The following is a 23,201-nucleotide window of genomic DNA, read 5'->3' on the forward strand; positions in this document are numbered from 1 at the left end:
TAATTTTAAAATTCACTATTAGGATTCCTATTTACACTTCAACTGTTTAAGCTAAAGCCTTTTCAATTTCATTTTGGTCTTTAGTCCAAGGAAGTAATAATAATGTTTAAATTTTAAAACTTCACATTTTGTATACTTCCCAAATATTAACTCAAGTTGGTATTTCCAAAATAAAGGCACTCAGTTTCATTTTCAGAAATGTAACTGATAACCACTCATCACAGAACTACCAGTAAGAAACTGAATTAATGAATTTAGCTCTCTCCTGGTATAACTTTGGAATCTGACTGAACTATAGCCGATGTATATTGTGAAGAAAATAGAGTAACTTTTTATACTTTTATTATAGCATTTAATTCCTGATATAATTTTTAAATGGCAAGCACAAAGATGGTGAGAACAGATTATACTGTGAAATTTTTATAGGCCACACTCCTGTAACCAGAAAGAGGGCAGAGAAAGAGAGAGATTGGTGAGAAAATTTAAAAATTATTGGGAGTTCCCTGGTGGCCTGGTGGTTAGGATTCCAGGCTTTCACTGCTGTGGCCCAGGTTCAATCCCTGGTCGAGGAACTGAGATCCTGCAAGCTGTGCAGCGCGGCCAAAGAAAAAAAATTTATGATGAGGGAGAATGGGTTAGAAAGAGGGTTAGAAAGGAAAGGAAGGGACAATGAAAAAAGCTGGGAGACAACCCAGGAAAAAGAGAATGGGGGGAGGAGTGGGGCAGGGGAGGAGAGGCAACAGTGGAATGACAAAGTTCTGCAATTCCAGATACTACTATAAAAATGTGTTTACAGAGACTTTCTTATCTCCAAATTAGATGTAAAAAAAAAAAAAATCAATATTCTTCATTCTGAGTAATCTTTTTTGCCTTGGGGGTGGGGGGCCCACACCTCGCAGCTTGTAGGACCTTAGTTCCCTGACCAGGGATGGAACCCAGGCCCACGGCAGTGAAAGCGCCGAGTCCTAACCACTGGACCGCCAGGGAATTCCCATTTTGAGTAATCTTTACCAAAGATTAGGTCTTACTGCCTCAGACACATCCCAGAGTACAAAGCCTGCAGTAAAGTAACCTACTTTTGCAATATTAAACCCCAGACTAAAAAGAAAATATGAGGTAGCTTAAAGAAAGTTAACTCATGCTTTGTCAACCATCTAAAGATGAGTAAACATATTTCTCAATGTAACGAATGATCTTTTCACAAACGGATTTAAGACATAATATATCTTTTTTTTTTAATAAATTTATTTATATTTATTTATTTATTTTTGGGCTGCGTTGGGTCTTCGTTGCTGTGCGCGGGCTTTCTCTAGTTGCGGCGAGCGGGGGCTACTCTTCGTTGTGGTGCGCGGGCTTCTCATTGTGGTGGCTTCTCGTTGCAGAGCACAGGTTCTAGAGCATGCGGGCTTCAGTAGATGTGGCGCGTGGGCTCAGTAGTTGTGGTGCACGGGCTTAGTTGCTCCACAGCATGTGGGATCTTCCTAGAGCAGGGCTCAAACCCGTGTCCCCTGCATTGGCAGGCAGGTTCTTAACCACTGCGCCACCAGGGAAGCCCGACATAAATACATCTTTAATTTTGTTGTCATCTGCTAAAACAGATCCTTTACTAATGTCAAGTTAAATATATTTGACTACTCTTCTAAGGAAATTCAAATTCTTCTTTGGATTAGAGACTTTCCACTAAGAAGCTGGGATTTAACCTAGCTGAGTTACACTGAAGTATATTTCTTATAATTTGACGATTATCTGAACCAGCACAACACTGTGTTATTTGCTTACTCCTGGAAATACCACTTCATGTCTCACCAACTAAGTGCCAGTTCATGGAAACAGGTATGTAACCAAAATGACACTTTGCTCTCACGGTCTTGCCTTTCTCTGCTAATATACTCAATGCTCTTGCAATTGGTTACATATGATCATTATTCTTATTCCAAGGAATGACAAAACAACACCTTACATTTGTACAGCCCTTTAAAGGCACTTTGTGTTAATACAAATCATCTCACTTAATTCTTACAGCAGCCCTGGGGATTCAGCAGGATAAAGATTGTAACTTCCATTTTACAGAAAAGGGAACAAAGGACCAGGTTAAGAAGGCAGCCTCTAAAACAACCTCCAATGCTCCTCTCCCCTTGAGTGTGGGCTGGATTTAGCGACTCACTTCTAAGGAAGAAAGTCTGGTAGAAGTGATGGGCTATCACTCCGAAGATTAGGTTATAAAGAAGACTGGAAGGATCCCGAGGGGATGCATCCTTCAACACAGGGACCAGGACACAAGAGCCCTACTACTGCTGCCCCACTCTGCATCCCCTCATCCCAACGAAGAACCGGCAGAAAGCAAAGGTGAAGGCCTCATGAAGGAGGCCCCAGTTATTACTCTGACAGCCTCAGTGGGGAGCTCCAATCATGACACCGACCATCACTGCCATGTGCCTGTCACAGTGACCAACAACAGCGAGGACATAAAACTGCCAGTGCTAAGCGTGTCTATGCTGTGCTTTTTCCACAGTAGTCGTATGACACCACCTGACGATATGAGTGCAGACCCTCAAGGGGCAGAATGGCTCATGAGTTTAGAGTCCCACAATTCTGCCACATAACTAGCTAAGCGACTTTGGGCAAGTTACTTAACCTCTTCAAAAATCAGTTTGCTCTCCTGTATAATGGGGATAGCACCTACCTCATAAGTTGTGGAGAATTAAATTATATAACTCTGCCGCAAAACGAATAGCTCAGACTTCCCTGGTGGCGCACTGGTTAAGAATCCACCTGCCAATGCAGGGGACACAGGTTCAAGCCCTGGTCCGGGAAGATCCCACATGCCGTGGAGCAACTAAGCCCGTGCGCCACAACTACTGAACCTGCGCTCTAGAGCCCGCGAGCCACAACTACTGAGCCTGCACGCCTAGAGCTCGTGCTCCGCAACAAGAGAAGCCACCGCAATGAGAAGCCCACTCACCGGAACGAAGACCCAATGCAGCCAAAAAATAAATAAATAAAAATTAATTAATTAATTTAAAAAACAAACAAAAAAAACAAATAGCTCTAACTTTTTTCCTCCTCTTCCTCACCCCCATCAAGACAAGCAAGAATTTCTACACAGGCTTGATGGAGGCACCTAATTATTACAATGCACCCTTTGACAGGATCTTTATGAAAAGGGACCAGGATTCAAGTACTTCAGCATCTACTGACAGCAGGCAAATTACCGTGGAGAAGGTATTGCTTTCTTGCCAACCCTTACGATTTTCAGTTCTCTACATGATACTGAATCAAGTTAGAGATAGGACGGGGAGTGGAAATGAAGCAAAAAGAAAGTAGAGCAGACTACTAATCTGATCATGAGTAACCAAAAGTAAATAAAAATTCAATTAAAGAATGTTACAGCATCCCTTTGTTCTCACCTTCACAAATCATTGGCTCAATTGTAAATACGTGGCCAGGCTTCATCACTCCAACTGCTTTATTTTCTGAAATTAAAGAAAAAAATCTCAGAACACAGCAAAAAACCTACAGCATATCGTTAAGCAGCTCCCTGGGAAAAGTACACAACTTATATTCCCATGAGTGATTCTTAAATTAATGACTTTCTCCTCTCCTGATTCCCCTTTCTTAAAGCAGATCATTCAACAAACAGGGATTTTACTAAAAACCATCTACTCTGGGGCAGATATTGTCCTAGGCTTATTTCATTTTGTTTACGTCTTCTCTAGGAAAATACAGAGATGCCCGAGGCTGGATCTCAGATGTGGTTATCACTTCTATAAAAGTAAAAGTGCCCCCATTTATGTTATAGCAGGATTAGAATTGCAATCATTCAACCAAGCAAAGTGCCACACTCATGGAGGTATGACGCTGTAAAGAAGAAGACATTTCGAATTCCACCAGAAGCCTCCTACCTCTTGGGTGCGTGTAGGGGTGTGGATGCGGGTGGAGATGGGGGCACAGCCCAGAGAAACAACTGCACCATTTTTAAAAAGTTTTGTAAATTGTCTTATCTTCAGAGGGGAACAAAGCCCCGCACATTAACCTACTTTTCTTTAATGCTGACACGATTATTCCTTTCTACTGGAAACAAAAATTCCATTTCTCCCTCCAAAGACTTTTTGTCCAAGTTCACCAATACAAAAGTATTTTTCAGGATCATTGTGAGAAACTCAACTATCAGTGCCCAGGCGTGCCATCTCCCCAAGAAGGCCAAAAATTTTAAACAGGGATAGGCCTTTTTAGACAATCTCAGACGAAAATGGAGAACCAGTTTAAAGTTCAAACTGTCAATAAAAACCAAGAACTGATAAGAGCATCGGTAAACAGGTGACTACACTTGTGCTGCCTGACCACCAGGTGGCGAAAGCACCAGCTTTCAGGGGTTTTCTGCGTAAGGCTGCGGTTCTTCCAGATGGCAATCCATGTGTCGACGGAGGCAGACCCTACTCAAGCTGCTCTGTCTAGGTATGGTCTAACCTCAGCCGCACGTTTACACTCCTGCATGCCCTTCCTTGTGAATAGCTATCACGCTGCTTTCCGCTATCTTAAGTATTGTCAAAATACACTTATTCTACAGATTCCAAATCAGAAGTTTCTAAATTATTATAAAACTCTGAGGGGCAAAAATAATCTTTACTTTTTATTTCTAATTTCATGAACTTTCTCTCCAAATGACATGCAATTTACTACATATATAGATTTGGTCATATTCCCTTGGGGATATCAAACAGAAAATGTCAAAGAGAGTCAGTGTGGTGTCATGGAAAGAAAAAAGGATAAAGGAATTGATAGCTGTGCTGTCCAGCACGGCAGCAACTGGGTGCATGAAGCTAAGCACTTGAAAAATGGCAAGTCAGAATGTACATGTAAAAAATATGCCGATTTCAAAGACAAAAAAAGCATGTAATATATCGCAATGTTTTTTTTTTACACTGATTAAATGTTGAAATGCTAATATTTTTAATGTAATGGATTAAATAAAATATAAAATTAACTCCATCTGTCTCTTTTTACTTTTTCAATATGACCACGAGAAATCTTAATATTACATATGTGCCTCATATATATTTCCACTGGACATCGCAATACAGAGAATCCAAGTTCCACTCCTGTTTCTGCCACTGATTCACTGCTGTAGAAGTTACAACTCCCAGCTAACCTTGACTCATGGTTTCAGCTTCTCAACAAGGCTCACTCAAACAAACATACATCGTCTAGCGACTACACTATAGCAGATACTACTGCTGAGTGCTTTTACAGAAGTGTGTACCTGCTCTACCGTCTGCCTCCCAGAATTACCGTGATATATATTCTGAAGATAGGGTAGTATCACCTTTACTTCCGAACCGTGACAAAGAAGCACACTAAACTCTCATCTAACAAGGACTTCTCTTACACGGAAGGAGGTGGAGGGAAGTTACACAACAATTTCCTGGTTCCGTGCTCAGGTGCTTAGGAATATGAAGTTACAAGCCAAAGCAGGGATCGTTTACATTTCAAAAGGCCTCTGCAGTACGGAGACTCTCTCAGCAGCTTCCTTTAACACGTCCCTAAAGGGACCACACATATTTTGTTTTATCTAAACCCGACTAACACTTGACTTTTCAAAAACATATCAGTTGAATGAAATGAAGTATACCTGGGTCCTTGTTTCTTTTTTCAGAATTTTTATTTCTAATTAAATAGTTTAACATGAAACTCAAGTGCCATCTCTTGTGTATCGGTGGTATGGTATTTTGCTGACACCATCATCACTGACCCGTATCTCTGTCTCCCATAAATTCTATTTCCTTCAAAAAAATCTCTCTTTATGACATATGCACACTACTGTGTATTGATATAAAATAGATAACTCCTAAGAGCCTACTGAATAGCACAGGGAACTCTACTCAATACTCTGTAATGGCCTATATGGGAAAAGAATCTAAAAAAGAGTGGATATATGTATATGTATAACTGATTCACTTTGCTGTACAGCAGAAACACAACAATGTAAATCAACTCTACTCCAATAAAAATTAATAGACATAGACAGATAGACAAAAAGTCTCTATCTAGTCCATACCTAAACCTAAGTTTGTTACCTCTGCAAGTAAGGGTGCTTTTTTCATTCCCTCCCTTGCACACTCTTTTTCCACACACAAAACACACACATGTACATGGGTGGCACACACCAGTGTCATCAGAATAGCTACTTCCATTCTGTTAAAGGCAATGCACATCAGGTCATCACAGGGCTTACCAGGAAGGAATGAAGTTGGCTACCTATTTTCTATTGCTAGCTTTTATTTCAAGCACAATTCCAGCTGAAATAAAAAGGACTATGAGGTCTGCTAATAAATGCTTATTGATTTATGTCAAATGCTGTGTCTTAAGTGACTTCTCTAGCTTCTCCTGTTGAGACGTTTCTCACTCATTTCCCTTTCTCTTCACAACTACTGACGTCTTAGATTTTACCACCTCACATCTGGATTACGACAACGACCGTGCATCAGGCTGACAAGCCTGGCTAACTCACACCTGCAATACATTCTAGACACCACTGCTAAATTTTCTTCCCCAAATGGCAATTTCACCTTGTCATTCTTCTGCCAAAAAACGTTCTACAAATCCCTAAAATGAAGTCAAATATCCTCGATCTGGCACTGCCCATTTCTAGTTCTTAACACATAATTCTCAGCCCAAGCTTATCTTGTCTCTGTTCAGTCTCAACTTGAAGCACCTATTCATGCTTCCCCACCGCCCGGAATGCTCTTCCTCATCTCTCCAGCAAACCAAAATCTCAATCTTTATTTCTCCCACAAGACCCAGCACCAAACTGCTTCAGTCCTTACTAGGCAGCACGGGAAAGACTGACTCTAGAAAGACAGACAGAACCTAGGTACCAATCCTACAGCTGACATTTATTTACTAGTTTGTGTGGACTTGAATAAATCAATCACTTCCCTAAACACAGAATCTGCTTTTTAAAAACAGGGCTAAGAAATTATTCGTAGAGTTGTGATGATCAAATGAGATAATGTATATCATCACCATCATCATTATCATCACTCTAAAAGTTAACATGCATTATCTCACTTAATCCTAGTAACAGTTCTAGGGTAGGTACCATTCCCTGCTATTGTGCATATGAGGAAAAACGTAAGCACAAGGAGGTACATGAAAGTGTCTACATAGCAGTGGCTCCTACATATTTGTTAAATTCCTTCTTAGGTCACTTATTGTGGACAGCTTTCCTTTCTAGCACTAAATTACAGACTCACCCCTGCATGTCTTAACTCTCCAAGAGAAAGGTTTCTGTAAGACATTAATCGCCCAAAACTTCCTTTGTTAATCTATCAGACAGCACTCAATTTGAGAAAAGGTACTTTGTCGATTCCCCTCTATACCAACAAAGAATATGGTATCTGACATGTACTGGGAACTCAAATCAAACCCAGCTGAACCAATTTCATTTAAGGAATCAGAATACATGTGGCAGAGAGTATTGGCTGTTCACCAGAATTACTAGTCTCCTTTTCTTCCTGAGTACTCAGCTGGATTACATTTCCCCACCTCCCCTGCAGTTAGTGTAGCCATGTGACTGAATTCCTGCCAATGAAAAGTAAATGTAAGTGATTTATGCCAAGTCCAGGCTGGCCCATTAAAACCTCCCAAGCATACCCCTCCATGCTTCTCTCCTCTTCCCCAGTATCTGTACGACTAGGAGGGGAACCCCCAAAGTGACCTTGAAAGCTATAGGTTGAAAGTGACAAGAGCCTGGGTCAGAGAATAACTGTCCCACCCCACCCCCCCAGAGTGACCAAACACACATGCTGTGGACTGTTATGTGCCTTGTGTATACATTTTGGGGGGTCTATTTATAACAGCTAATAGATTACTCTAATAAATACAAAATAGTAGGTCCTGTTAAATGTTTGAATAAATATTTGTTGAATAAATAGTTAGCAAATACCAAATCTTTGGACAGTACTTACTGGCATAGTGGGGTACATTGGGGGCCGTATGAAAAAGCTTGTGGATTCCATGCCCACAATAGCTTCGAACAACTGAAAATCCATTTGCTTGGGCATGCTTCTGAATAATGTTTCCCAATTCTCTGTATCGAACACCAGGTTTCACTGAAAGGAAAAGAGAAGACTCATGACAAAGAGAAAGAAAAACTAATAATTACTAAGCAATCGCTGTCTATGCCAGGAACCTCTCTGAAGGCTTTACACACCTACGTTCCGAGACTTTCAAGATGAGGAAACCGAAGCACAAAGAGGCTATACTGCCAGGAAACGGCAAAGCTGAGATCCAAGCCAGCAGCACCTGGGTTTCCTCCTTTGCTGCAGAAGAAGAGGGCGTGTGCAGCAGTAAGGGGTCGGGAGAGGCACCGCCTGCTCTCTGAATAAACAAGAGAATGGAACACAAGCTTCTCTTCCCCGCCTTCTCTAAGGTCAGTGTGCTTTCCATTAAAGCGAGCAGAAGAGATAAGAGAGGAAAGAGCATCAGGAGAAAAAGGAATGTCCAAAAAGGAACTTGACTTGTCCTCAGTTTTAGTCTGGTCAATTTCTCAAAGAATTACTTCCCCTGGGCTTCTTTATCCCCATAAAAGTGGTTCTCAAATTATTCATAGTTGCCTCTGCAGAAGGTCCTAGGAGTAGGATGTAGAAAGGTACTTCTCACTGTATACTTCCAGCCCTGTTTAATTTTTATGACTTTTACCACTGTTTAAATAAAAACCAAAAGAAGTGGTTCTTATTGCTGCTACAGCTCTCCTCGCATGGAGACTCCTAGGGAATCTAGCCGCGGTTCTGGGGGTCCTCCCACTCCCTACAGGCCCCTACTGTGCCTCTCTCATCTCCAACCTGAGGTTCAGGCACAACACATCCTCTCCAGTCAATCAAATTTCCAGGAGAACGGCTCAAGGAATCATTTTCATAACATTTACTTGCTCTGAACCACATGTTCCAGCTTGACTTTTGTGGGGGGGGTGGGAGGTTAATGATTTTTGAGGAACATGCTGACTTGCATAATGATTTTCTTGCATTCCCATCCAAGCCGTCCTATCAGCCCCAGTCAGCAGGGAGGAAAGGAAAATTTTAACCATGGTGCACAACACACAATAAACTGTTCAACAATAATGACGGAGGGTGAGAGAGGAGACTTCTCCCCTAGTTCTCAAGCCAGAGGGAATTCTGGTCCCAGGGAAGTACACTTCATAACATCTGGAGACATTTCTGGTTGTCACAACGAGGAGTGGTGGTGCAAACAGCCTCTAGTGGGTAGAGACCAGGAATGCTGCTAAGCATCCTACAGTACACAGGACAGGCTCCCACAGCAAAGAATTATCAGACTCAAAATGCCACTAGCATGTAGACTGAGAAGCCCTATTCTAGAAGGCTAATTTCATAGTTGGTCAAGCTCTCTAGTGCTCTGCACCAGGGTGGGCAGCCAAATTATTGGAAAACAAGAGGCAGGAATGATACATACAAAAGTGTTAATAGCACTTTCCAGAGATGAAGCAACTTCTATTCTTTCCTGTCTACTGTTAATGAAGACTTTGGTTTCTTGTAGTTTCTTAGCAAGTTTTATTCCTGCGTCACTGTAAAACAACATTCCAGCTGTCTGGTTATTTCAATCAACTCACAGAGAAGCAAAAGGGACATAAACATTGAACACAGAAATCCTAAAACTGATTTAAAACTAAAGCTTCCAAAATGAGAAACTAAATATTAAAGTCCTCATCTCACAATACCACAGAGAATATCAAAGTTTTTAAGTATAATCAACAGTGAAAAATAAGGAAAAGAATATCTCACATATTGATATATAAAAATAATCACATGCTTTCATTTTTCATTCCTCTGACTTCATTAAATTAGTAAAAATTGCATCATATCCTATATGTTTGCCTAAGAACCCTGTCCTGTCCAATACATTGTTGATGATATATCAGATTTATTTAACAGGGGGTGGGGGGGTGGAAAACACACTGAACAATAAGGTTGCAATGCTGTGGATTTTAACTGAGAAGTTATTTGCCCTCAAACTGTCCTTTGTAATAGTCTGTTAACATTTGCACCAAGACTCTCCTTCTCTTTCCTCACAAGATATTGCATAAATTTTAAAAAACCTGGATGAACTGTTGTATGTGAGAAAAATCCCACAGAAATACACCTCTACCCAAAGATATTATTCACTGCAATAGCAAGATATATGGAAAACACCAAAATCCAGTAGGGGAATAGTTGTAGAAATTTTTATACTGTGGAATATAATATATAGCCATTAAAAGAATGGAGATGTATGCATGCAGGTACATACGTATTCTAATATGGAAAGACCTCTAAGATATTACTGGTTGAAAAGTACCAAATTATAGAATACCGCAAATCTTATGATTCCATTTAACCTAACTAAACACATACATACAGTTATGTGTGTTTCTATGTGTGTATTAACGTCTTGCAGAGAAAAAAACCTAAATGTTAAAAGTGGACACCTCTGGGGACTTCCCTGGTGGTGCAGTGGTTAAGAATCCACCTTCCAATGCAGGGGACACGGGTTCAAGCCCTGGTCCGGGAAGATCCCACATGACGCAGAGCAAATAAGCCCGTGCGCCACAACTACTAAGCCTGCGCTCTAGAGCCCGCGAGCCACAACTACTGAGCCCGTGTGCCTAGAGCAACAAGAGAAGCCACCGCAATGAGAAGCCCGCGCACATCAACGAAGAGTAGCCCCCGCTCGCCACAGCTAGAGAAAGCCTGCGTGCAGCAACGAAGACCCAACACAGCCAAAAATAAGTAAATTTATTTAAAAAAAAAAAAAAGTGGACACCTCTGGAGAAGAGAGATTAAAAAAAAAAAGGAGAGGCAAGCGTAAAGGAAGATCACTCATTTTTCTCTTATAATCTAACGCACTCTTTCACAACATAATTAAAAAGTAGGAGAAAAGTTGCACTCAAGAACTATCCACAAGTCAGAAAGAGAAAAACAAATACTGTATGTTAACACATATATATGGAATTAAAAAAAAATGGTTCTGATGAACCTAGGGGCAGGACAGGAATAAAGACGCGGACGTAGAGAATGGACTTGAGGACACAGGGAGGGGGAAAGGGAACCTGGGACGAAGTAAGAGAGTAGCATTGACATATATACACTACCAAATGTAAAACAGATAGCTAGTGGGAAGCAGCTGCATAGCACAGGGAGATCAGCTCAGTGCTTTGTGACCACCTAGAGGGGTAGGATAGGGAGGGTCGGAGGGAGGCGCAAGAGGGAGGGGATATGGGGATATATATACACATATAGCTGATTCACTTTGTTTTATAGCAGAACCTAACACAACATTGTAAAGCAATTATATTCCAATAAAGACGTTAGAAAAAAAAAAAAAGTATCCACGCATTCCTCCTCATTTATCAGCCAGAGAAAAGGAAGATAAATCACAGACGAGTCAAAGGAATAAGCAATAACCCGGTCCATCCTCATCAAGGGATTCCCAAATCATCCTTAAACCTACTACTGCCAAACCCAAAGCTAACTCAGGTAGGGTAGAGGCACAGCTGGGAGGCATGAGGCATGCACAGTATAGTGACAGGTCGCTCAAGGCCCACACCACACAGTAGCACCAGCGGGTGCCCAGCACTGAGCCTGACCTGCATCAATGGCTTGCATCAGGCACTCATACGTGGTCTGAACCAGTTTCCGAGCTCCCTCATCCACGTCTCCAACAAAAAACGTCTCATTCAGGTCCCCATGATAACCATTGCGATAAAGAGTGATGTCCACTGCAAAAGAACGTGCAAACATAAAGACCACACTTGTTTTTTATCTCAAAATTGAAGTTAACTTTCGCCAACATGACAGAATCAAGCAGCTTAATGAGAAAGATAACTTCCGCATTCGCAAGTGACACCAATGAATACATACTTAATGCCCAAGAGACACTTCTTGTCTGTAATGCAGCTGAACTCACTGTGGAAAACAGGTCCGTGGTCTCGCAGCACAAGCCAGACGGTGGGCTTTAATACTCTTACAGCAGTGGTTAGATCATTTACAGCAGAAGAAAAATGTATCCCCGGATACATTCATGCAAGATCAATGACCCAAGTTAAGAACATTAAATGAAGGACTTTGCCACATTTTGACATTAAACAGGAAATACTGCTTTCATTCGTTATCTTTAACAACTTTTTCCTCATCCTAGTGAATCAATAAATAGAAACATTTACACTATTCTACACTTATTTTTCAAAGACTCATTTGCCTTTCACTTATTTGTGACTATTCCCATGTTTAAAAATACAGATTACCACTACACCACTAAACTACACTAAATGTATCCTACGGAGCACATTAAATGAGTATTCTTAAACCATAAATTTTCAATCCACTTAAAATATCGCAGTATAGGTGTGTTGGCTCTAGCACAACACACACGTTCCTGAAAAACCTCACACATTATGTGTGTAATAAAAATAATAGGGCTTATATATGAAAAACAGCATTGGGCAGACCCCTCAAAACTTATGGAACTTTATAAACAGATACTCTAACTGAAGCAAAAACAATTCGTATAAAAACAGTGTTGGTCAAGTCCCCACTACCATTCACAGCCAGCATCACAGTTGGTCCATTCTCTGTAGCCTTTAACACCTGGGCTCAGGCTTCCTTGTTTGATATATAGATCCTTGAAGATATCTGATTACTAAAGAGACCAAGTTCATCAATATTAAAAATACCCCATCGAGGGGAGCCTAATTCATCAACATTTTTTCAATCACAGAGGAAAATGTTTTTTGCAGCTTCTTTCTCTGCACTTGGAGTTTCCCAAAATAGCTTAACACAGTGGTCCCTAAAGCCACTTTCTGAACTTCTTACATCAAGGACAATACTTCTGCAGAATTTTTAGCTGTTTTTCTTAAGAGCTTCATATATTACTAATGATTTCTCTTTATCTGTAAGAAAGCCTGCCCTGATTTCTTCAAAACCAATAGTGGACTAAAAGGAATAAGAAAAAAAAAATCCCACTTGAATCAACATTACTTCCACACTTCAGTGACATCTTTCCCCTATTTACCAATCACATAATGATCATCTGCATTAAAGAACCTGTATCAAACACATCATACTAGAAGCACCTTGAAAGCAGTTAAATATCTTAAAACCATAAAATAGGTTTCCAGAGATTTTCAATTTATTTTAAGTTTTAAATATGAAAAAAGTAAGTTAAAGACAGGAAGCAAGTGAAGAAAATGCAAGTCACTATTAGATTCCCAAAGCCTTGCTGTTTCTTTGCTAACAGTGACAAAAGTCAAACTTATTTCTTACCATTAACAATATCACCTTCTTGCAAGGGCCGTCTGTCTGGAATTCCATGGCAGATCACTTCATTCACTGAAGTACAACAAGACTTTGGGAAATTATAATAATTCAGGGGAGAAGGATAGCAATTTCTTGCAATGCATGCCTATAATAAATTAAAAATACGGAGAGAATAATCTGGAATGTGCAAAAGAAAAAGTTAATCTGTATACAATTAATCAGATTTTAAAATTTGAAAAATGTGGAAAATTTTGTTGTAAAAATGCTCCTAATGAAGAACTTATTTAAGATTTTATTTTAGAAATACTAGTAGCTATTACCTTAAACAGTAGATAAATAGTAGGGTTTGTAAGTCAGACCACAGGCAAACCAGTTTACTTGATAATAGCAAAGGAAAAGAAAATTCACATCTTTCAAATATTTACAAACATATACAGATGTCACTATATGAAGATTTTATTTTAGAATTACCTACTCCTTATGAAAAACATATTATTTAAATTTAAAATTTAAAATTAATGTGCACATTTAATGTAATTATAATTTCTTATATAGAAACAAGCCTCTATCCCTAATAATAAAATAAAAGTAATAAAAATTAAAATAAATACTAGTAATAATTGAGAGATGGTAAAGTATTCCCTGAGACATTTTAACCACTACATTCATGTGGAACAACAAAGGAACCTCTAAGAAAATGATCTGGTTCTCCATAAATAAGTCTTATTTTACTTGGATGTTTTTATACAGCGGTAGTCCATACATAATTTCTCTTTCCACACTGCCACAGTCTTCATACTAATAATTTTAAAATAGTTGCCTAAAATACAATTTGTGGAATGTACTATAATTTTATTGGCAATTCTATTATTGAAACTTTATATTAGTTTCCTCAATTACAAAAAAATATTATGATCAATAACTACATGCCTATCATTTTTCCTTATATTTAACGATATGCTTCTGTATTTCTTACAGCAGTATAAATACTAGTTAAGAGCACACAGAAGCAGATTGCGTTGACTGAAAATGCCAACTCCATTACTTACAAGTTGTGTAACCCTGGGCAACTTAACCTCTCTCTGCCTCAGTTTCCTTACCTATAAGATGGAGATGACAGTAGCATCTATCTCATAGAGTTGCTGGGGAAATTAAATGAGTTAATAAAAGAAGCACGTAAAAGAGCACCTGGCCTATAGGAAGCATTCAAACTGCTATTAATGCATACCACATACAGCTGACACTTGAACAACTTGGGGCCACAGGGGGTGGGGGAGGGGCACTGACCCCCCTGCGCAGTCCAAATTCCACTTGACTCCCCCAAAACTTTACTAATACCCTACTGTTGACCTTACCGATAACAGACAGTTTAACACATATTTTGTATGTGTTATATACTGTATTCTTTATATTATATAATTCTTTGTATTATATACTGTACTCTTACAATAAAGTAAGCTAGAGAAAAGAAAATACTATTTTAAAAATCATAAGAAAAAAAGAATGCCGCGTGGTGAGGCCAAAGAATTTTTTTTAATTTTTAATTAAATTTTTTTAAAAAATCGAAAGGAAGAGAAAATACATTTACAGTAGATATATATATTTATTGAAAAAAATTCACATATGAGAAGATCCATGCAGGGACTTCCCTGGTGGCGCAGTGGATAAGACTCTGCGCTCCCAATGCAGGGGGCCCGGGTTCGATCCCTGGTCAGGGAACTAGATCCCACATGCATGCCACAACTAAGGAGCTCACCTGCCGCAACTAAGGAGCTGGCGAGCAGCAACTAAGGAGCCCTGGAGCTGCAACTAAGGAGCCCACTGCAACTAAGACCTGGTGCAACCAAATAAATAAATAAATACTAAAAAAAAAAGAAGATCCATGCAGTTCAAACCTGTGTTGTTCAAGGGTCAACTGTACTTTATAACATATGGAACAATACCCAAAAATCAGGATTTATAAAATTCCAAATAAAAAAATGTTCTCAACATTTTTATAGCTCAAGACACATTGTCAAATTTCCTTCCAAAAGGATAGTTCCAATTTACAATACCACCACCATGCAAAGGAGTGCCAATTTCACCATCTTTCCATAGGCAATGTACATAAGCATCTTTAAAACACTTACTAATTTAGTAGGTCTTTATGACTTGCATTTGTTTGATTACCAGAGCAGGTTTAATTAGTTTTCCATGTGATTTATTAACTAATTATTGTTCTTCAACTGTGAACAACCTAATCATACCATGTGTGTACTCATCTACTGTAGGGTAATTTTTTTTGTCTTTTTTTTATGATCATGAATATTTATTTACTAAAGGGTTTTAAGGTCTCTCTTTGGTGGATAAGCAATCTTTATTTTAAAAGTATACCTATACCATATTTACTACAAACATGTATCTGGTCTGTTTGTGGCCTTGTTATTACAGATATAAAAAGGAAGATTTTTTCCTACTAATCTAGTTTCAGAAGTTATATTCTTTTTTATTTCAAAATATTTGATGCATGTGGTAGCGTGATTTACTTAAAGCGCTAATAAAGCTAATCATCTTATAAAAGCTAAACTAAAATGTTATGAAATGTGAGGTTTCAGAAACAAGATATTTCAAGCTTACCTCCGACCCCAATATCAGAGATACTTAAAGATGGGAATAATGACTGTTGAATACTTTCTATACTTGAAACAAAGTGAAAAATTTGCTTTCAAATTAGCCAAGTGTAGATATTCAGAACTTAGGTTTACTTAATTTTTAGAAGTCTAAAACATCTAACAGTATGAAAAAATTTTTCAAAGCATAAAATTAAAATTCTTACTAAGTGTACAGCATGATCTATTTCTTCAGTAGTTACACCTGGTTTAATCATCCCAGCAGCAATGTCCAGTACTTCTCTGGCAAGCTGTAAAAGAGAAACACTTCATACATTCAATAAGAAATGAAATAGAAATAGAAATAGAAATCTGTACCCTTTGGACTAACTTAGATTTTGTAGGATATTGATAAGACGAACCTCACCTTGAATATTATAATCCTGAATTTTCATTTTACAACCATTTGTATGTATTTCTAACACTCATTAATAAATGTGTATGCATGTGTGTGTAAACATATAAATAAAATTGGGCTAACTAGAAAATAGCTTAATAAGTACGTCTGACTGATTTCTATGTGAAAATGTACATCCTAAGTATTCTAAACAATAATGAACTGATGAAGTTTGAGGCCTCTCACAATTCTACAATGGGGAAGGGAAGGGAGGGAAATAAAAGAATAGATGAATGATTTTCCTCAAAGAACCACAGAAAATAACTATTAGTTGTAGAATGGATAAACAACAAGGTCCTACTGTACAGCAGAGGGAACTATATTCAATATCCTGGAATAAACCATAATGGAAAAGAATATAAAAAAGAATGTATGTATAACTGAGTCACTTTGCTGTACAGCAGAAATTAACACAACATTGTAAATCAACTATACTTCAAAAAAATAAATAAATTTAAAAATAAAGTAAATATGGCTAGTCACAGTTTTACTATGTAATATTTGCTACCTTTATAAATGAGCAAATCATTGACTTCATGTGTTATAACTACTTAAACATGTTCTATCCCATGGCGGGGAGAAAAAAACTCTTACCCTACATACGAGCCGCATCCCTTCTATATCTTCAGATGAGAGTAACTTAATTTGAGAAGTACCTTTAAGAGCCTGCTCAGATTCAGACATTCCTGGTAAAGAAAATCAGTAAGTAAAACCAAAATGAACAAAAAGATGTAGTATATATTAGCATAATTATCCCCTTGATGATATAATAATAGGTCTCACTATTTCACACAATGGTATTTCATAATATGGGAGGGTCCAGGTCAGGTTTTCTGAAAAAATACTTTCAACATGAAATTTGCTAAACAAACTGAAAGAACAATTTTAAAGAACAAATTTCCAAGTCTATGAGAAATCATTCAAGATGGAGTACTTATTATTTGACAGGGAACGTGTTAATAAGGTCAGTAAATGATTCACATTTGAATAGCACCATACAATTTATAACTGTTTTCATGATCATCATCTCATGAAGCAAGGATATTATCAACAACTGATAAACTAATTACACTCATTTATTTTTTGAAACTGGAACCTAAGTCAGTGTTTTTTAAACAGCAGTTTGTGACTCTTTAGTGGCTATTCGTGGGCTATGACTAATATTTTTTTATAGTAAATAAATGGAATAGAAAATAATAGACTATATCATACAGGGTAAGTAAGTAAGCAAGTAAGTGCTGTTGTAAAATGTTTGACTGTTAATTTATACACACACACATATACACAGATCATGCTATAAAATACAGTTCTCTGGGTCATAGTCAAAAAAGTTTGAAAAATACTGCCCTAAGAATTTTCACTAATAAAATTAGCTTAATTGAAGTTATTCATACATTTAAAAGCATTAAAGCCAGTATAATAATTATTTCAAAATCTGACAAAAAGAATATAACCATAAACTACTCTTTTTATAAATGCTGATATAACAATACCAAATAAAATATTATCAAACAGAATCCAAAAAACATAGTACACCATGACTTCAGTGAGATTCATATTGGAAAGGCAAGGATAGTTCAATATTAAACTATTAATATAACTCATCATAGCCATAGATTAAGGAATGAAAAATAAATGATCATCTAGAAAGATAATTCTGATAACATAGCCAGCTACCACTTTTACATGATAAATATAAATCTCAAGCCAAGAACCAACATCATGGAATGCCCACTATCAGCACTAGTACTTTTAGCACTGTTCTGACAATACTAGCAGATGTATTAAACAAGAGAAAGAAACAAGACATATAAAATTAGAAAGAAAAGGACAAAATCCTTATCAATTTCAGATATGATTATATATCCCTAGAACAAGGGAATACCTGGTAAATGACTAGAAATAAGAATTCGGCAAGTTGGCAGATAAGAAAAATATATAAAAATCAATAACTTTCCCATATACAAACAAGCAAAAAATACAGAAGATACTATATTCACAAGAATAACTTAAAAAGATAAAGTATCAAGGAATAACTTAACATTAAAAGGCCTAATGAAGGAAAGAAAAACATACCCTGTTCTTGGATAGGAAGACTCAATATTGTAAAGGTGTCAATTCTTCCAAAATTAGTCTATAAATTTAATACTATCCCAATAAAAAATGGCAACAGGACATTTTTGGGAACCAGACAAGCTGATTCTAAATTTCACATGGGAAAACAAACATGCAAGAATAGCCAGGAAAATTCTGAAAAAGAGGAAAGGCGGGGGCAACAAGGCCTATCAAGTATTAAAACATGATATAGCTGTAATAATTAAGAGTTTGGCAATGGCATATGATTAGACAGATGGGTTAATGAAACAGAACAGAATCCAAAAACCTAAAGATGTGAAGATTTAATATAGTGATACAGGTTGCATTTTAAATCAGTAAGAAAAAGACTAATTTTTAAAAATAACTTGTGATGTGACAACCAGATATTCTGCTGGGAAAAAAATAAAGTAGCATCCCTACTTAACTCCTAAAGATAAATAAGTTTCAGATGGACCAAAAATTGTATCTCACACACACAAGAAGAGTAAAACCATAGAAATAGTAGAATAAAACATGGGAAAATATTTTTATAATCTCTGAACCCAAAAGGTCTTTCTAGGTCATAAAGCCATAGGCACCTTATAAGAAAACACTGATAAATTTTACTACAGAAGAATGTTGAAAGTTTGTCATAAATGTAATGTTACAAAGACAAAAATGTAACTGCTTGATTGGGAGAAAACATTTTATAGTACATACATCAAGAGATTATTTTCCTTAATATAGAAAGAGCATTTATAAGTCAGTATGGAAAAAACTAAGTAATCTAACTGGGGGGAAAAAAGTCTAAGGATATGAATAGACAGTTCAAAAGGAAAAAAAGTACAAATGATTTTTAAAAATAAAGAGATGCTCAACCTTACTCATAACTTAAAAATGCAAATTAAAAAAACTGCAAAATACCATTTTTCATCTTTCAAATTAGCACAGATCGCAAAACTTGATAACATGCTAAGCTGGGGAAGATACAGGAAAAGAGGACTTCCCAGGTGGCTCAGTGGTTAAAAATCCGCCTGCCAACGCAGGGGACATGGGTTTGAGCCCTGGTCCGGGAAGATCCCACATGCCAGGGAGCAACTAAGTCCATGTGCCACAACTACTGAGGCTGTGCTCTAAAGCCCGCGAGCCACAACTACTGAGCCCGCGTGCCACAACTACTGAAGCCCACATGCCTAGAGCCTATGCTCCGCAACAGGAGAAGCCACCGCAATGAGAAGCCCACACACCGCAATGAAGAGTAGCCCCCGCTCGCCGCAACTAGAGAAAGCCCATGCGCAGCAACGAAGACCCAATGCAGCTAAAAATAAATAAATTTATTTAAAAAGAAAAAAAGATACAGGGAAAGAGACTCTATGTTTTTATCTGGCAAAAAGATCTCTGAGATTTGTAATACCTCTCAAAATTTTTAAAAATGCATGTATCCTGTGATCTAGCTATTTCACTTTAGGCAATTAAACCATAGAAATACTCTCAACATGTGCACAAATATGTGATTATAAGAACAGTTCCGGGCTTCCCTGTTGGCGCAGTGGTTGAGAATCTGCCTGCCAATGCAGGGGACACGGGTTCAAGTCCTGGTCTGGGAAGATCCCACATGCCGCGGAGCAACTAGGCCCGTGAGCCACAACTACTGAGCCTGCGCGTCTGGAGCCCGTGCTCCGCAACAAGAGAGGCCGCGATAGTGAGAGGCCCGCGCACCGCGATGAAGAGTGGCCCCCGCTTGCCACAACTAGAGAAAGCCCTCGCACAGAAACGAAGACCCAACACAGCCAAAAATAAATTAATTAAAAAAAAAGAACAGTTCCTGCAGTCAAATTGTTAGAAGTAAAAACCTGGAAATAATCTAAACATACATTAGTAGGAGTCTGGTTTAATAAATTATAACATGTCCACATAATGGAATACTTCAGTCATTAAAAAGAAAGAAATGGTTTTATATGGGATAATATGGAATATTTACAACATAAAATATAACAGAGCAAGGTGAAAAGATGTATATAGTTTGTTCGTTTTGTGTATAATTGGGTGGGGGGGTGTTAATGTGTGTACACACAACAAATATCTCTGAAAAGTTCTACAAGAAATCATTAATAGTGATTACTTCTGGGGAAAAGTACTCACTTTTCACTGTGCAACATTTTATCCTATTACAATTTACCTTATCTATGTACTCTTTAAAAATACAATTTAAAACTATATTCAAGAATATTAAATACAGTGTAATGAAATTATACATCCTCAACAGTATTCTATCACTCAGACTCTTTTCCTTCAATTTACCTGAAATAGTGGAGTTTAACTAAATTTTCAAATTATATTCATAAGGACTTAATATAGTTCCTTTTTTTCCTTCGAGAAAAAAGCAAAGGTAGCTTAGCTCAGTAGATTAAACCACTCAACCATTTTTGACAAGCACACTCAGTAATTTCACATAATCCAACTTTAGCCTATGCTGTAAAGTACCTATCTTCTCTGCATGTCTCACTATCATTAACCATAAAGGGAGAAGACAATAGAACCCACCTCAGGACTGTTGAAAGTATTAAATGGAGTAATACATGTAAAGAGGTTGGCACAGTGCCTGGCACACAGTTATGAAAAAATATCAGTTATAGAATCATCAGCATCACCATTACTACTATTATCATCACCATTACTACTATTGCTATTACTGCTACAGTCCAGAGTCTTTAGTTAGGCATGCATTCAAGGCCTCCACCATCTGTTTTTACCTAAATGGATATTATTTAATTAAGGTTGGAGAACATGCTAAAATCAAAACTTTTTTTAAAATCTAGAATTTGATATAACAACACAAAATACAATATTATGTTGAATGTAGCCTTTAACAGCCACATAAAAAATGTTTTCAGAATTGATTAGATTTCTAATGAGAGGAAAGAATCTTTAATTCTCTCAAATGTTCTAGTGTGCCTTGAAAAAACATATTTACATTTATTAGAAATCCAGCACTGAAAATTTTCTACTAAAAAAGCACTCTTTTCCTCTGTAGTAGTCATCAAGCCCACAAATTGAAATATGAAGAAACAGCATAGCAGAATTTACCTAAAGGGTGATCAGCATAATCTGGTCTTTGAATATAACTTGGCACTGGCCTTGTTGGCATCTGAAAAAAAACAAAGAGGTTAGATGGATCCGATTCAAACATGAAAGTAACTTTCATTATTAAAATCTACTAACAAAGAAAATAAAAGTGGGGGAATAAACACCACACTACCAAACGTAAAATAGATAGCTAGTGGGAAGCAACCACATAGCACCGGGAGATCAGCTCGGTGCTTTGTGACCACCTAGAGGGGTGGGATAGGGAGGGTGGGAGGGAGACGCAAGAGGGAGGAGATATGATGATATATGTATATGTATAGCTGATTCACTTTGTTATAAAGCAGAAACTAACACACCATTGTAAAGCAATTATACTCCAATAAAGATGTTAAAAAAATAAATAAATAAAATAAAGTAAAATAAATCAGGGGTCCCCAACACCTGGCCACAGACCCGTACTGCACAGCAGGAGGTGAGCAGTTAAGCTTCACCTGCCGCTCCCCATTACTCACAGAAGCGCCTGAACCACCCCCAGACCCCGCCCCGTGGAAAAACTGTCTTCCATGAAACCAGTCCCTGGTGCCAAAAAGGCTGGGGACCGCTGACTTAAATGGAAAAAAAAGTTTTAAATGACATCTTAAATATCACAACGTATCTATTTTGTGAAGATCGAGCCTAGTGCTAATGCCACCCCCTTTCCCAGGATATGTAAGGAATCGGGAGAGTGACAGAAGCCATTAAAGATTTAAGATTACACGCAGACAAGGAAGGTGCCCGTGTTGTTCCGAACAAATCGGTGAACCAAAATCAGTAACAAAATGATGTCTCAAAGTAAATGTACACCAATATGTTCCTGGACACTATCTCTGGGAGCTACAATTAAACTTTCTTATATTTTTGATATTTTTCCAAATTTTAAAAATTAAAGATGTATCTCTTTTATAAAAAGAAAACAACAGTAAAAAGAATTTAAGTATTTGAGAATGACAAATAAATTTCAACTTAAGTCAATTCCTAGGTTAAGACTCTGAAGTCAGCCTGCCAAGAACACAGGAAGAAGCAGGAGGGCAGAAAAGCCATATCTAAATTAAGGTAGAAGTATATCATACTAAAAAAATTTTAGAAAAGTAGTAATATACACTACCATTATGTTGGCCTAAAAAATATCTATTCTACCTCATTCTTTTTTAAATATTAAAGAATCCCTCATCTAAAATTTTTCTACTTCATCCATGATTGCCAATTATCCCTACTAACTTCTAAATAATGTACCATAAAAGTTAAAAAGCTAGAATGTAAACTTAATCCTGATCACATGATTCATAATTGGAATACAAATTATGAGTATCATTTTTAGGAAACTGAAAATTATGAAAACTGGTTTAAAAGAATGTTAAATTTTTATTACCTTATTTACTCACCAGTGGATAATGTGGTCTGAGTTTACCAGTATATCGATAACCTGCCCATGGGTCAGTGTTGATATCACCCTCCACAGTCCAGGGAGACACAGATTCTCGCTTGGCCTTTTCATCTTCTGGGAGACGGATAGATGAATGAGAGAAAGAAACGCCTCAGTGGTCAAGCCACTGAGCAGCAGCATACTTTAACTGTCACTATTTGAAAGCCAAGCCAAAGAGCCCAGGCACAAAATCCAGCAAACTTCTACCCTAACCTAAGTCACCA

General features: G+C 37.7%; 1 protein-coding gene across 1 annotated transcript in view; it reads right to left on the minus strand.

Moving 5' to 3' along the window:
- Positions 1–23,201, minus strand: part of METAP1 (methionyl aminopeptidase 1) — a 68,361-nt gene that overhangs the window by 1,960 nt on the left and 43,200 nt on the right. Inside the window, exons 3-10 of the mRNA XM_061192598.1 lie at positions 22,937–23,052; positions 21,516–21,576; positions 16,947–17,038; positions 16,123–16,206; positions 13,314–13,452; positions 11,639–11,770; positions 7,968–8,111; positions 3,408–3,473 (exon numbers count right to left, since the gene is read on the minus strand). Of these exons, the coding sequence (XP_061048581.1) occupies positions 3,408–3,473; positions 7,968–8,111; positions 11,639–11,770; positions 13,314–13,452; positions 16,123–16,206; positions 16,947–17,038; positions 21,516–21,576; positions 22,937–23,052 (834 nt within the window). The remainder of the gene's footprint in view (positions 1–3,407; positions 3,474–7,967; positions 8,112–11,638; positions 11,771–13,313; positions 13,453–16,122; positions 16,207–16,946; positions 17,039–21,515; positions 21,577–22,936; positions 23,053–23,201) is intronic.

This window comes from Eubalaena glacialis, chromosome 5, assembly GCF_028564815.1.
Source record: "Eubalaena glacialis isolate mEubGla1 chromosome 5, mEubGla1.1.hap2.+ XY, whole genome shotgun sequence".
Classification (NCBI taxonomy): domain Eukaryota; kingdom Metazoa; phylum Chordata; class Mammalia; order Artiodactyla; family Balaenidae; genus Eubalaena; species Eubalaena glacialis.